At 39.7% G+C, this 14,491-nt stretch overlaps 2 protein-coding genes across 2 annotated transcripts; one reads left to right on the top strand and one right to left on the bottom strand.

Annotated features, from left to right (window-relative positions):
* The first annotated feature begins 4,639 nt into the window (after positions 1 to 4,639).
* ribc2 (RIB43A domain with coiled-coils 2) lies at positions 4,640 to 7,528 on the top strand. Its single transcript, XM_046036617.1, has 8 exons — positions 4,640 to 4,730; positions 4,834 to 5,098; positions 5,203 to 5,284; positions 5,530 to 5,850; positions 5,934 to 6,052; positions 6,349 to 6,564; positions 6,675 to 6,841; positions 6,936 to 7,528. The coding sequence occupies exons 2-8, from the start codon at positions 4,982 to 4,984 to the stop codon at positions 7,003 to 7,005; spliced, it is 1,092 nt and encodes a 363-aa protein (XP_045892573.1). The 5' UTR covers positions 4,640 to 4,730; positions 4,834 to 4,981; the 3' UTR covers positions 7,006 to 7,528.
* ada2a (adenosine deaminase 2a) lies at positions 7,103 to 13,472 on the bottom strand. Its single transcript, XM_046036616.1, has 10 exons — positions 13,344 to 13,472; positions 12,520 to 12,847; positions 11,520 to 11,739; positions 9,898 to 10,111; positions 9,674 to 9,801; positions 9,458 to 9,548; positions 9,145 to 9,253; positions 8,285 to 8,442; positions 7,949 to 8,151; positions 7,103 to 7,843 (listed from the first exon to the last, which is right to left on the bottom strand). The coding sequence occupies exons 2-10, from the start codon at positions 12,821 to 12,823 to the stop codon at positions 7,753 to 7,755; spliced, it is 1,518 nt and encodes a 505-aa protein (XP_045892572.1). The 5' UTR covers positions 12,824 to 12,847; positions 13,344 to 13,472; the 3' UTR covers positions 7,103 to 7,752.
* Positions 13,473 to 14,491: the final 1,019 nt, after the last annotated feature.

Below are 14,491 nucleotides of genomic sequence, written 5' to 3'. Positions count from 1 at the left end.
TACTGTAGAATGCTCATTAATGTGTGACAATTTTGACTACATTTAAATTGTTTATGGACACGTAGCAGACACCTCAGGACACAAGGTTTACGGACAGTCAGGGGCAACAAAGAGGCCAAGGAGTTTTGTCCATGTTCAGCCCTCTCTCCGGACAAAGCATTTGTCAGGGCCTCTGGGACTTCAGAGACCTTTAGGCTATTCCTGTATTCTTGATAATTTTATCCAAGTAGTATACATAACTAAATGAGCCATAAAAATACATTTTCAACACTAGAAACACCTCTTTAACTCTCCTAAAGTAAAGAAATCAATTCAGTTGAGCCCTTACAATAAATAAATAAATAAATTAGGGCTGGGCATGTTATTTTATCGCAGCAGTGTTTATTATTTTTATTAGGCTATTTTGAAAGTCTGTTTCTCACTGGCTCCGAATAGGCCTACACATAGGCCTAGCCTACAGTCAAACCATGGGGTCACAGGAGGGGTGATCAGCCTGCAAATTGTGGTACCTTTTTCTTGGCCGGCGTTTCCCTCATGTAATTAACAAGAGGCATAAAATCATTAGTCTGTATCTTAATTTTTCAATAATTTATTAACATACAAAAAGTACAAAATATATGAAAATGACAATTAATACAGATTACATAAAGTTATAATTAAAGAAAATAATAAAAATAGAATGGAAAAATATAAGTGTAGTAAAATCAACTTTGTTATTTTGTCAATTTAAAGGAGTTTTATCCTCCTATTCAGAACCTAGACAAAAATCCTAAAGATTACTCCAAGACCCTCAAATTCACTCTGATTAGCCTACTAGAATAATTGGACATTAAAATTAACATTATTTTGGTATTAAATTATTCAATTCTTAATCCAAATTCTTAAAGAGAGATAACTGACCCATTTGGTCGGACACGTATTCCCTCCACCCTCTGGAATCAAGTCTACCGGCCACTCCAAATATAAACCCCTAAAAACTACAGCCACATGGGCAACATGGCCAATTTCTACTTTTAAATACTTTTCCCCTCCATGGCTATTTAGGGTTCCAAAAAAAGTATCACCACATTTTTTTTATTGTGCAATATCCTTCTGGATCAAGCTCTCCTTTTTAAGGAGACCCTCCCCTGTTTCTTGCAGCCTCTAAGCTGTTTGCCTACAGTAATTTTAGATAGAAACACAGATAAAGAAAACATATTACATTCAATTCAAATAAAAGTTACCTAAAAGCTACTCAAAATCTTTACTCAAGAAAAAGTACAATTACTCCCATAAAAAGTAAAAGAATTTAAAACAAACCTACTCAAGTAAAAGTATATATTTAATAATATATTTCATCTGCTGTGCATCAGGTTATTTTTGTGGGGAATGCAATTTGCTTTGCTGGTTGATTATCTGTAATTTAGCTATTTCTGTTTAATAAAAATTATTTTACTTTTTAAATCTCCATGAATGTATTGATAAGATCACTTTAAAATACCACGCTTGCTGCCCAGCCACTATTGTTGCCTGTCTCATTTATTATGGACATGTATCCAACCAAACCACTTGCTTTGCAGTAGCACTGGCAGCCCATACAATCTGAATCTAAAGCTATCTATGAACATAAACTTTACAATGCAAAGAATAATGGTGGCAGTAACACAGTAGCAGCTCCTTGTTGAAGCAGGGTAAACCTATAGCCTACAGAGGAAAATGTTTTTCATGCTTAAAGCCCAACAGGACTGCTTTATCCACCCATATTTCTCTCTCTCGCTCTCTCTGTGCGTCTCAAAAATGAATGTTTCCTGAATAAATCACAGCTGGTAGCTGCTGAGTGAAAGCCAAGATTAGTTTCACCAGCGACATTCTGTTTATGGACTCACCATGCTCTTTTCAACAACAGGATAGGCCTACTGTTAATACATCACAATCAATCCAGTGATCATCAGACCTACATATTACAGTGTGAAGTCTACATTTGCTCTGCAGATACTAAATACGTTTTTCTAAGCCGTTAATGGAAAGTTAAAGTAGGCCTATTTCCCTTGCCGGTTTGTTGAAGAGCAATACAGGCTGTTTTCCAACACATGCACCCGTGCCATGGTGTGCACTCATTGGATTTCAGTTGTATTAGTACGACAATAAAGCCTTACACTGAAAAGGTATTTGCCTGATTGTGTGACTCTGACAAGCGCCAGAGATCGGGGCTCGGCTGCATAACTGCACACAGCCTGGATGACAGCTCATTTCGGTTAATGAAGCAAAATGCAGATTAGACATGTCATGTATAATGGCTGTTAATATATTGTAGTTTGTGTTGTCGATATGTGTGATGTGTGTGATGTAGAGGAAGTGGTGGACTGATATATAAGGTAACATTATTCATATATTTTTCAGAGCAAGATAAATCGGACAGGGAAATCATGGTTGCTCTGTGGTAGGCTAAACGTAACTTAAACAATCGTACAGTTCAGGCCTTGTTACTTTTGTTGCTGTTTGGTGAATATCAGGTTTGTTATAAATGTTCTAAAAGGCATTTTTAGTCTCTACATAATTGTGTGCTGGGTCATCTGTTACAGAAGTAGCCTCCATGCAGATTTGGCAGTAAGGCAAACACAAAGTATAAGGTGAAGGGAAGGTCGGCCTAAATGAAGTAAAGTCAATGAAGGTTTAAAAGCAGAGAATTGATAAAATATTAAAAAGTTCATAGTGTGCTTTCCTGAAGAGGTGCAGAGGTGTGACTAGTGTTCACTGGATGTTATCCATATATTGTGTAGAACTTGAGCTTTTGTATGTGTTTATATAAGAATTATAATAAATTAAGTTATTTCTTTGCAGTAATTGCAGTACAAGCAATATTTTAGTGGTTTCAGGTAATGGTGAGGTTACCCTAACTCTGGGACATCTCATCTGGCCAGATGATAATGGGTAACAACACTGTTGACACAATGTACAGATAACCTGCAACTAGTGTTGTATTACTCAAGACTGGTCTTAAGACCACATTTTGATGGCCTCATCTCAGACTCGAACATAGAGGACTCTGGATTTTATTTCAAGACCAGTCAAGACCACAACTTTTGGAATATCAATAAATTGCTTTTGCATTGTCTGATTTATTTGTTAACATCCTAACTTTGATTGGATGTAAAACTTATTGCGTCAAATGCAACCAATAACACTAATTAAAAATGTGTTGTTATCGTTAATGGCTGTCACCCCACCCACCCCTAAATTTCCTAATTTGAATAAAACTTAAGATGACATTTTTCAGAACCACTCTCTTGCATCAAAATCTGTTAACATACTGAATCAGCAATGGTAGGTGATCACACACATATTTTGGGACTGCCCAAAATTAGCAGAATATTGGTAAAACATACAAAATGAAATTTAAAATGTTTACATATAGAACTACCATTAGAACCATCTTGTTTCTTACTTGGAATAATACCAGACCAAGAAGAAGATGATGTGAAACAATTATTTGACTTAGAGTCCTGTTTCTGTTAGCTAAGAAGATGATGAGAGTCTCCTGGCTGAGGCCAAAGCCCCCACAGTCTCACTATGGAAGAAGAGGGTTAAGGATGCTAATTACATTGGCAAAGTTGTGATAAAAAAATGTGTTTTTGATTAAATGGTCCTTCACATGTAGATGTCTTCTGTTACCTAAATCTAAACATCATGCTATGTATTTATTTTTTTGCCCTCTAACTGTATTACAATGGATGAAAGTCACTACCCATGTAAAGGTAAAATATGTGTGGACTACATTGAATTGCACTTATTTGCATAGAATAGCACTTTACTGCCTAAATAGCACTTTAAATTGCAATCTTAATAACATGCACTTTACAATATATATTGAAATGTGATTTTATTGTGGTTGATTGTATCATTCATTTGTAGTACCTTTCTAATTTTGACCTCTGTATTGTCATGACCTGCTGGGTACTAGAGATGAAAATTATAGCTTTCTGGCTAAATCTGACTTTTTCACTACAATGTTAACTAATATGCTCTGTCCCTTTTAAATAGGTAACATTCATAAACGTTATTTGTTCAATCATAGGGCTGAAGTTTAGGTTATTGCAGAGTTTGTCATTCTTATCACTGACTACAGGGATACCATTAACTTTGGATAGTTCACATAGCCTAATAAACAGATTAGTTCAAGTTCATTCTTAAGCCTGAGACAGTAGAAAATTCCTCAACACATCTAGTTGCTTTGATCCTTTCCTCTCTCTCAAAAAAAAAGTTTCATTCAATGTATCAATTGCTAGTTGAGATTTAATTAAAATGATCAAAGGTCACTATACTTTGGAACCATAGAAAAACTTGAAACTGTACCTTTTTTGTACAGCCACAATTTGTGTGACAACAAAAAGGGGCCTTCCCCCACAGACTGTGACCAGTGAATTGGCTACAACCATAGAGACTACAACCCCTGCTGGGTTTCCCGATTTTTTGGGGAGGGACGTCTGTTCACCCTACTATGCAGTTTATAATTTAATTTATAAAGCTTCAAACTGTTTAAGCTTGTTTGGATGACAATGACAATCTATGACACTCCGACACATATTTGTGTCGTGGAAATGACATAACTGTGGTTGTGATTTGGCGCTCTATAAATAAAATTGAATTGAATTTGTAGCGCCGTCCATCTTGTTTCCAAATTCCACTTAAAAGCACTTGAACACACTCGGGAAATGGGACCATCCGAGGTGACTGCAGCATTTCGCTACAAGGTACAACAAACCTGTTCATGTAAAAATATTTCGAAGCGGCAGCTTTTCTTAAATGTTGCTAATAGTTATATTCTTCAAAGCTTCATATTTAACCTCCTTTTAGTGCCAGGCTATCTTACAGGGCGGAATAACCCGGAAAGGACCGACATTCTACGAAGGCTCGGGACACTGGTATCCAAGCAACCAGTGTGTTTCTCAGCAGTTTCCGTTTAACGCCACACTTACGGTAATGTAACAACTTTTCTGTCAAAATGTATAATGTGGAATTACTCTCAGACCGCATTGCTAGGACAAGTCTACAGAGGCGTCGCAACAAAGAGGCTGAAAGACAAGAAAGGATTTTTAATGACAAAGTGAGGACGATTGGGGTAAGTGTACAAACGGTTAACTGACGCAGTGGACGCTAATGCATACAGTAAGTTAGCTTTAAAAACAGGCTTTTGCTGACACGACCGTGCTGTTTTTGTATTAGGTTGACAAGGAAGAACTGGACATGCAAGTGAAGGAAAAGAAGGAACGAGAAGCGGCAGAAAAAGACAAACAAAACGCACAAGGTGAGTTAATTGTCGTTCCCTAATGTTAACTGACTTCAATTGTGTTTATCAAACAGCGCTAAGACAATGCATCAAAAAACTTGCTTATAGCAGTTAACAGAAGTAAACAAAAAAGTACATCACCAACTGAAAGAAAACAGCATAAAATGACACCTGGATGAGGTCCTACCATTATTGCCACTATGTCGCATATTATGATACCAAATTCAAAATTTCAGTCTGTGTGTGATGTGATCCCCATCTAGATGCTGATGTGCTCCACAATAGCAAAGTAGCTTGCCTTCTGCATAGCAGACAAGTGAAGGAGAAGCATGCAATGGAAAAGGCCATTGTCAGCTACAGGCATCAGTGCCAGCCGCCTTGGAGCCAGCGGGAATTTGACCTGAATGACCCAGACCGCTGTAGGAAAACAGACCTAGGTGATGCACAGATGATGCTCCCTGGCCTGGTGGGCGAGGACCCGGACAGTAAAAGCAGAAAGCAGAGACAGAGGGAGCAGCTCAGAGAGTGGCTCCTCCAGCAGCAGAGTGAGCAAGCAGCAGAAAGGCATCAGCGAAAAGTGGAAGGTCAGTTTGTCTGGATCCCATACTGGATGCACAAGTTCACACACGAAACACAGGCTCACATCATCTTCTGTGCTGTTCTTCAGAGCAGCGCTATGACCAAAGCAGAGTGGAAATGGACAACAAAGCTCTGCAGCTTCAGAGCCTTGACACAGAGAAGAGAAAAGCAGCAGTTATTGCCACTAAAGAGTACAATCTGGCCAAGGTAAGTCATCCTGGTGTTCCCCTAGACTGTCAGACAAAGGTAGTTAAAACTTGTTTTGAAAACATGGTTGTATAACTTGTAATGATGTAATCCTTAAAGCAACAAAGGAGCATTAAAGCTTGGAAAGACAACCTGAGATGCATAGTCGTATGTACCTTGAATGGCTTTTAATAAGAGCAGCAAGAGATATTTTGAATAATTTTAGACATTAAAATTGAGTTTGACATAAACACAACTATGAGGTGCAGTAATGACACTTTCTATCACTCAACTTTTTTCTGGGTCTGGATGGGCAGATTGAAACAAAGCGGCGCCACTGCCAGGTAGAGGAACGTAATGACGAGGGTAATCGAGAAGATACCATGAATCACCTCCTGACAGGTGTAGATGCTGAACCCACCCTGAGCGTGGTGGGGGTGCCTGGTCTTTGTCCCAGCAGTGATATGAGAGCCCCTCCAGAAAGCCAGCAGCAGATCATTCAGTTCCAGAAATATCAAATAGAGGAGAAAAAGGTAAAACAGGAACAAATGACACATATGAAACATATGCACTGTTTGATCATTTGCAACGCAGTCCATGGGAAGGTGCTTACTGATCCAGCGTCTGTCTGTTTTGTCTGTAGAAGATGGAATTAGAGAAAAAGCAAGAAGAGCAGCAACACAATCGCATCCGCTTGGACTCGGCTCGCACAGCTCTGTTAATGGAGAGGCAGCAGGCGAGACTGAACAAGCAGCTGAGACGACACCTGGACAGCACCAACGTCAAACTAGCCGAAACACACAAACAACAGTCAGTAACATTAAGAATGAGATTTTTTCATTCAGGTCTATGCCTTGATAAAAACTATGTTCTCACTCTGTTTCTAAACTGGTGTCATTTTAAGGAAACCAGACATTGAAAGAGGGTGCATTGACGACAGCTTCTTCTCCAAATTCAACACCTGCAGCAGATGATGGACGACGCGCTGCGCTGATGACTGGCACCTTCCAGCGGCTATGCACTGGTATTGGTGCTACATGAGAAGAACGCTTGATAAACTCAACCACACAGTGAATCAGCACTTGTCCTTTAATGTAGTTCACAACATTTACATGTCTGGATGACGCTGACAATTGTTCATATGAATCTTGGCTATTGCTTAAAAGGCAGAAATTACATACTTTCTTTTGTTTCTTATTTTTCATAGATCACATCAAATGTGCCTAAATGAGCAAAGGTTAACTCTGCCTTCTTACATATTTATGACAACAAAACATCTGAAAAATTACTTTCAAGTAAGGACTATAAAGCGGTCTACTACGGCCTTCTTCCATTTTAACTAACTACCTGTAACACTCTTACAAAACATAAACACACTACAAAGAGAAATTGAACAACTATGTCTGGAACTGTTACTTACTCCAAAACACTGGTAAACCTGAATCTTAAAGTGCAAATATATACAAAATCCTTAATAAAACTAGAAATTACAATGTGCTTTTGACTGAAGCTGTTTCTTATGTGTAGTTCAAGTAATCGCCCTATTTTTATGGGCCATGGCTCAGACCTGTTTCACTTTGAGGCAACATGAAACAAGGACTTTTTCACAGCAGATAGAACTTGGTTCTATATGCAGTTCTCTCATTTATAATGTACCTATGCTTAAAGGCGTCCCCTTCTCAAAGGATGCGTGAAAGCATTTAAAGATTGCTGGTTTCTTTCTAAAGAGCATTTTCAGAGACAAACTTATCCCAACTTCTCTTCCACAGAGCCAGGGCTTTCTCCTGTTGTTTTGGAGTCAAAGAACTATACCTGGAAAACAGACAGGGAAATATCCATGAGCCGTCTGCTGAAGCGTGTGAGCACTCACACACAATTAATTTGTAATTTGTACATCTCATCTCCGCTGAACCTCACCTAATGGAGTTTATGGCCAGCTCTTTGATGGAGCCTATATGCGATCTAATCCCACCAAAACCCACAAAAGCTTCATAGAAGTCATAAGTGAGTCCAGAGGCACCGAACATGGCAGGGTCATCAGAACTGATGACCACTGGGTGGTTCTCTGATATCAGTGCAGCTGCCGGATGGTTTCGCATATCATTAACAAGCTTCAACACCTGAGTGACGAGAGGAAAGGTGTGCGACGTGTAAGATCAATTCAATTACAGCCTTGTTGTTTCATAGGATTTTAAGTATTACACTCTAGTAGCTGGAAAACACAAGTATTTTGTATTTTGAATGAGCGTGTACCTGGTTGGAGATGGGGCACACTTCCACAGCCACCCCTCTCTTCTTAGACAGACCTTTGGCCACTGGGTGACGAAGCAGAGCAAATCCGTGGCCAATACGAGAAGTGTTAAACAAAAGAGCATCCAACAAGTTCTGGTCCACCTCCGTGCCCTCAAGATCTACATGTAGTAGAGAGAAATCAAAATGCATGTTATTTTGGGATGCTTTTCACTGAATGTGTGATGGTTCTTAACTGACTGATATTTCCTCTCCCTGAATTCCACTGCTGGTTTCATTTCTTTGGTTTTGCACCAATTTGGAATATGACAAATCGGCAGAATAGGAAAAAAATCATACAATGAATGCTCTGACAGACATGATACATTTTATTTGCTTTAGCACTTTAACATTGTCAGCAGTGTGAACAGGCATGCACTGCTTTGTTCGCCAAACTACAATGTGTGTACTGGTTAAAACATTAAAAACACCTGTCCTTCCCTAAGAACTCTTTGACAAAGGAATGTTTTGACATTTATCTTTGGCGACATGCTGTAGGTTTAACGGGTTTAACAGGTCCCCCCCAAAAATAACCACAACATTCCTTTAGTAGCCTGGTTGTGTTAAGAATTTACAAATTAGTTTACACACTACACGTTATTGTTGTACTCGGAATCTTATAGTATTTTGCACGCAAGGCATGAGCATCTGGACAGCTTCTTATTTCACACACATTTATCTGGACAAAGATGAATATCTCTACACGTCATCTGTTTTACAGAATGTATGGATTTACCTCTGAGTCATATACAGGAGAATGTAATGTGTGATGCTGTAGCTGTACAAACAGGTAGGATTTATACATCAGGTACTGATGAGCTCACCAGTCTCCCCCGCATGGAAGAAGAAGGGGAGCATCACCCCTCTCTCTTCTGGCAGCGACAAGGCATCTCTGAAGTACCACAGGGGTTTGCCTCTGTCCTCGCGGCCTACCTGTACGTGTAGAGAGAAAGTAAACACACATGTTTTCTTTCACTGTGTCAAAACAGTTACATCAGTTCTATTGAAACTTACATTTTTACACTGCACATTTTAAGTAAAAGAAAAAAAAAAAAAATCGGAATGAACGAATGGTTCCCCCTGTCACGTCTACTGGTGCTCAGCTCCATTCATACAGTAACTGCTGTTGTCGCTCACCAGGTCAAAACCAGCCATGATATCTGGGAAGTTCCTGTGTAGCTTCATAGCCTCCTCCACAGCTCCGGTCATCGTGGACGTATTTACTCCCCTGAAACATGTAGTGTTGAAGTGTGATCAATGTATATACACAACAACCTCTCATGTCTTCTAGTGAGCCAATAAGCAGTAAGCATTTCCTACTAATAAGTAAAAATCCATTGCGAGGGTGCTCACCTATGGACTGTGAAGATGATTCTTGTTCCAAAGAAGTCTGGGTGCTCTGCTGTGAACTGTCTGGTGACCTCTTGGTAGGTCTTTAGAGTCCAGGCTGTGCCATGAGTGCTGCCGTCCAACTCGTATATCTGAGTCCCCCCCCACAAAAAAAACAACAACAAATGAATAATAATGATAAATGAACAGACAAGTGAATGAACACTCCAGGCATGACGTGAGTGTACCTCTGGGAGTAAAGCCCGCAGTTCCAGATACATGACGTTGTCCATGTAGAACTGGGTCAGGCCTTGGTAGAAATAGTCTCTGAACACAGGAGCGTATGTGACCAGACCCCATACTGCAAGGAAGGCCTGTTCAAACCTATCCCATACCACATCCTGACTGGGGTACACCGTTTCTGGATCCTGATCCGTGAACAGTGTCAGGTTGCCCATGATGCTGAGAGTGTAAATATGAAGACATAGCTGTGATCAGATTATCTGTGTCAGTGTGGGTCCGTTTATCACTTTCGACGACGTCTATTTCTCAACATTTCTGTGTAGAAGACCTTGAACATTCTGGAAAACCGCTACTTTCTTCAAAAACAGCGCATCTGCAGTGGTGAACTCATGCTGCATTTGTGGGTTTAACCTATTACACCAAGTACAACCAATAAAGTAATTAAGAACTTTTTTAACAATCCAACCTTCAAATCAAACTGCCCTTCTCTTCATAATTAATAGCCCACTTAAGATTTAAAGAGCCCTCTTTTTGATGTCCTGCCCCAACATCTTGATTCAAAAGGAAATACAGCACATCCCTTTAAAATGGACAGTAAGCGATTGTAATCTAACACTGTTAAATTCAGCAAACATTTCCTCATGGTCTGCTAGCTCTCTGTTTTGTGTGTGTTATTAAAAAATCTGCTTTTCCTACACAGCCATGGCTGTGTAAATAGAAAACAAAGAAAGTGATGTGGACCTTGCCACACAACATTGTTCCAGCCAACCAGCAACAGGTGGCATTAGTGCTCGTGGAGTGATGGTGGGAGGGGGGCAGTGGGAGAGAGAGTTGTATACGCTAGGCTCCAGGCACAGTGAAGAAGGGGAGATGGCCGAGAAACAGCCAAAGAGGAAAAGGTCTGAAGAGTATAAACAGAGAAGTAAGTTGTATGACTAGGCAAGTTGCGAAGGCGTTTCAACAACGAAGAAACCTCAGGGATCTGAAATCTGGGGGGCGGAGCTTCTGGGAGAGCACTGAAGGGAGGGGTGTATTTGTTTGGCTGGTGAGTTCAAATACTGTATCAACAATCCTTCCGCAAAATCACTTACTCTCCCTGTAAGAAAGTAACGGTATTTTATGATCAACCTACCTCCAAATTGGTAAAACTATTATAATATATAAGTATTTTTGGAGTCATTAAAACATTATTTCCTATTAGATGCTTCCACTTTTCACTGTGGAAACTGACAGTAGAAGCAGAGTGAACTGACCGAAAGCCACTAAATTCTGGCAACAAGGTATGGATAGAACAAAAGCGATAAATGTTATGAAGGTCTCTGTAGCAGGAAATGACTTCTCCATAAAGGTAAATAAAATCCACTCTCTGATATCTCTAACTGCTTACTTTAAGTTAGAAGTCATTGGCACAAACTTTAAAGAAAACACTGGTAATGCCATGTGCCATGTACATTTCACAGTACAATAGCTTATGCTGTTATGACGTGGGCAGAAGACAAACATAGGAGAACATGCACAGAACTTCCTATACTTCAGTGTTTTATTAGGAGCCCAGTTATTTACCACTCTACGATACTCTTTGAGTAAAATTTTTGTACTCCATAAACTGCATTTGAGGGCAAGTCACCTGTTGTCCAGATCTGTGGTGTTGACCATCTTGGCCCTGAGGTTTTCCAGCAGGACCCAGGAAGAGCAATGTGGCAGACCTTTCGGCCATCGGGACGAGAAGATGAATCTGATGGACTGGTTGTCAGTGAAGCACATGTAGCAGTGGGGTCGATATGTCACATTCCTCACGAGCCACTCCACATCTACCATGGAGAAGTCGTGGACGTGGAGAGCTCCCGCTGAAACAGCACGTTTCAGAATTAGACAGAAATAAAGAACTAGGATACTTTATACAAATCTCATTCTGTGTTCATTAAAATGATTCCCTGTAAGGAGAAATCCAAATGTTGTGATTTTCCAGCATCTTTTGAGAACATCATGAAGGGGGAAACCTGCACCAGCATGACTGTCCTCTGCACAACCACGATTAGGGCTGCATCTAATGATTTGTTTCTTAATCTGCCAGGAACTGGCTCAATTAACTGATTCATTGTTTAGCCTATAAAACGTCAAGCAATAGTAAAAAACGTACACCCCAGCGTCCAAGGTGACATCTTCAAATGTCTTTTTTGTTTGACCAACGGTACCCAACCCAATGATGATCAGTTTGCAATGATCAGCTAATCAGATATTAGCTGGTCATTGCATTAGATATAGCTAGGGATTAATTCATTATTAAAACAGTTGATGATTATTTTTTGACAATCAACATATCGATTTATTACTAGGAGTATTCTTTCATTTTAAAAAAATGGATTTTTGATTGATAAATAAGCCACCAAATCTAGACAGATTATCATCATTTTTGTAGGTGATGCCGAGAATTTTCATGACCAGGTTATTGTGTAAAAATCAAGTCCAGCTGTGTTATTATATCTATATTATACATATCTATGGCTGCTAAAACGTAAAGGCCATAGGTTTTCATCTGCACTTCAAAAAGCTACCAGTTATAACAATCACTGCCAAATAACGCTGACTGATGTGTATAAACTAGAGTTTAAAGTCTATAAAGTAACCTTTAGGCATCTTCTGGAGCAGGCCGAAGATGGGACTGGTCCTGATAAGTGGCCTGGCCTTGAAGAAGTGCATGGCGGGAGGAAAGTCTGCTCTCACTACCTCCTCCTGCTTCATTTTAAACAGAAGAGCGTCCAGCCGCTGCTCAGCATCAGTCAACACCGTCTGCCCACCGGTCTGCATGGAGGACTCCAGCTGTATAAGGGCTTCTCTCTGCCTGGGGTCTGGTATGGACAGGCCACAGGTCAAGTAGTGCAAGAGCAGACAGGCCACAGCCGCGTGGGGGCGCTGTAGCACGGCTGCCATGGTCCGGGGAGAGCGAGGAGCTGGCTTTGAGAGAGAACAGGGGTTGAAACAGACCATAAACTACACTAGCTGTGATAAAAAAATAAATATAAAACCTTCAACCTCAAACATTAGATGTGTTAACATCAGACATGTTAACTACCGAGTGAAAAGAACAGCATTGTTAACGTTAAGTAGCGTTGCAAGTTAATGACTCGTGACACAAAGAGGAGGTGAACGAACAATTAATTACTGTATTCATTTCAGAAAAGCCCTTTTTTGACTTATTTTGGTTTTAACATGATAAACAGACACTGACGCGCAAACCAGTAAAAGTAAGGTTACCATACTTTAATCTTAGCTGTGTAAATTATACTCTTATCTTTCGATGCTAGCTTAGCTGGTGCCTCGACAATTGACGACGATTTTGTAAACAGTCCAGTTGAGAGTCACTTTGAAAACGGACCACGGCGAAAACTGGTGCAGAAACATGCTGGAAGTAACGTTGAGTTGTAAATGGTTTGTGAAATTGCTTGCTTACTGTGTTAAGGCACTGTCAAGAGAATAAAGAAGCTACCAAATAAACAGCGCTAATGCTAATATGAGGGTCCCCGTCAATTCATTGGGTGTTTTTTCCCTGCGATAAGCCTGCCAGGCAAACCTCTCTCAGAATGCTTCTGAGTCCCGCCTATGTATATAAGAAGGTCCCGTCCTGCCCCCGTCCTGCTGGCCCAGATAACCATTTGATTGGTGGAGCAAATAAGACCGAGATTAGGGAATACATATCCAATTTCTCTATGTTGGACCATGCCGGTTGTTTTGTTTTTATGGTGCACTTTGCATCACAATTAGGCTACATGTTCATCATATTATGCAAACCATAAAAATCCTGAGCTTTTTAAACAAACAAACAAACATGCAAATGGAAAATAGATTTGTGGCATCATGCATAATACATTTATTGACAAACTAATGTTAATTAAGCATTGTTCTTTTTGAGACATGCACACGTTTAACAAGATATTATTAAGATAAAGAATTATCCATGAGGTGTAAAACAGGACAAATACATGTCTTCATCCGGTCACAGAAAGATGAGGCTCTTTGATACAAAGTGAAGTGACACTGCCTGAACTGGATAGCCAGTAGGTGATTTTATGTCCACATTCAGTAAAAGACTATTTATATATATTTGTATATTATAATTATTAAGTCAAGAATTTGGCTAGGCCTACATGATAATCCTGCCGTCCTAATATAAAGCAGCCATACAGAAGGTCTCTCTTACTCTCTCCTGTAGAGGAGCACAACAGCAGATGGTGGGAAGGAGAAAGTGCAGCAGCAGCATGACAGAGGCTGTTCAGAATTAAACAGAGCTGTTTGCTCTTCTCAGTTGTTATTTTTCCCAATAAAACAATTAAAATTGTTTATTTTTAAAATAAAATGTAACAATTATACATTGTGCCAGAGTTTAGTATATGCCCCTAAATCTGGGATGAAAAGAGAAACAAAAGAAAAACCCTCACGTACGCTGATAGTCTCTGTACTCCACATACTCTACAGGTTCTCATTCCTGTCTAGGTGAACAACATCCAGTCTCAGTTTATATATTTCTTTCTAAACACAATGTGTTGTTTTAAACAGGAAAACTGTGATTCCTATTCAACGATCTGTTCATGAAAGGACAAA

This window comes from Micropterus dolomieu, linkage group LG22 (assembly GCF_021292245.1).
Source record: "Micropterus dolomieu isolate WLL.071019.BEF.003 ecotype Adirondacks linkage group LG22, ASM2129224v1, whole genome shotgun sequence".
Lineage (NCBI taxonomy): Eukaryota > Metazoa > Chordata > Actinopteri > Centrarchiformes > Centrarchidae > Micropterus > Micropterus dolomieu.
Note: the sequence above shows the minus strand (reverse complement) of the source record. Positions and strands in the feature narration are given on the sequence as shown.

Bases quoted from the DNA above. Each gene is read 5' to 3' on its own strand.
- ribc2 (XM_046036617.1), top strand. From the start codon at position 4,982: ATGTATAATGTGGAATTACTCTCAGACCGCATTGCTAGGACAAGTCTA. The intron at 5,851-5,933 runs GTCAGTTTGTCT...GCTGTTCTTCAG, and splicing joins GCATCAGCGAAAAGTGGAAG to AGCAGCGCTATGACCAAAGC. The intron at 6,053-6,348 runs GTAAGTCATCCT...CTGGATGGGCAG, and splicing joins AAGAGTACAATCTGGCCAAG to ATTGAAACAAAGCGGCGCCA.
- ada2a (XM_046036616.1), bottom strand. From the start codon at position 12,823: ATGGCAGCCGTGCTACAGCGCCCCCACGCGGCTGTGGCCTGTCTGCTC. The intron at 9,802-9,897 runs GTACACTCACGT...GGGGGGACTCAG, and splicing joins TGCGGGCTTTACTCCCAGAG to ATATACGAGTTGGACGGCAG. The intron at 7,844-7,948 runs GTGAGGTTCAGC...TCTGTTTTCCAG, and splicing joins CTGGCCATAAACTCCATTAG to GTATAGTTCTTTGACTCCAA.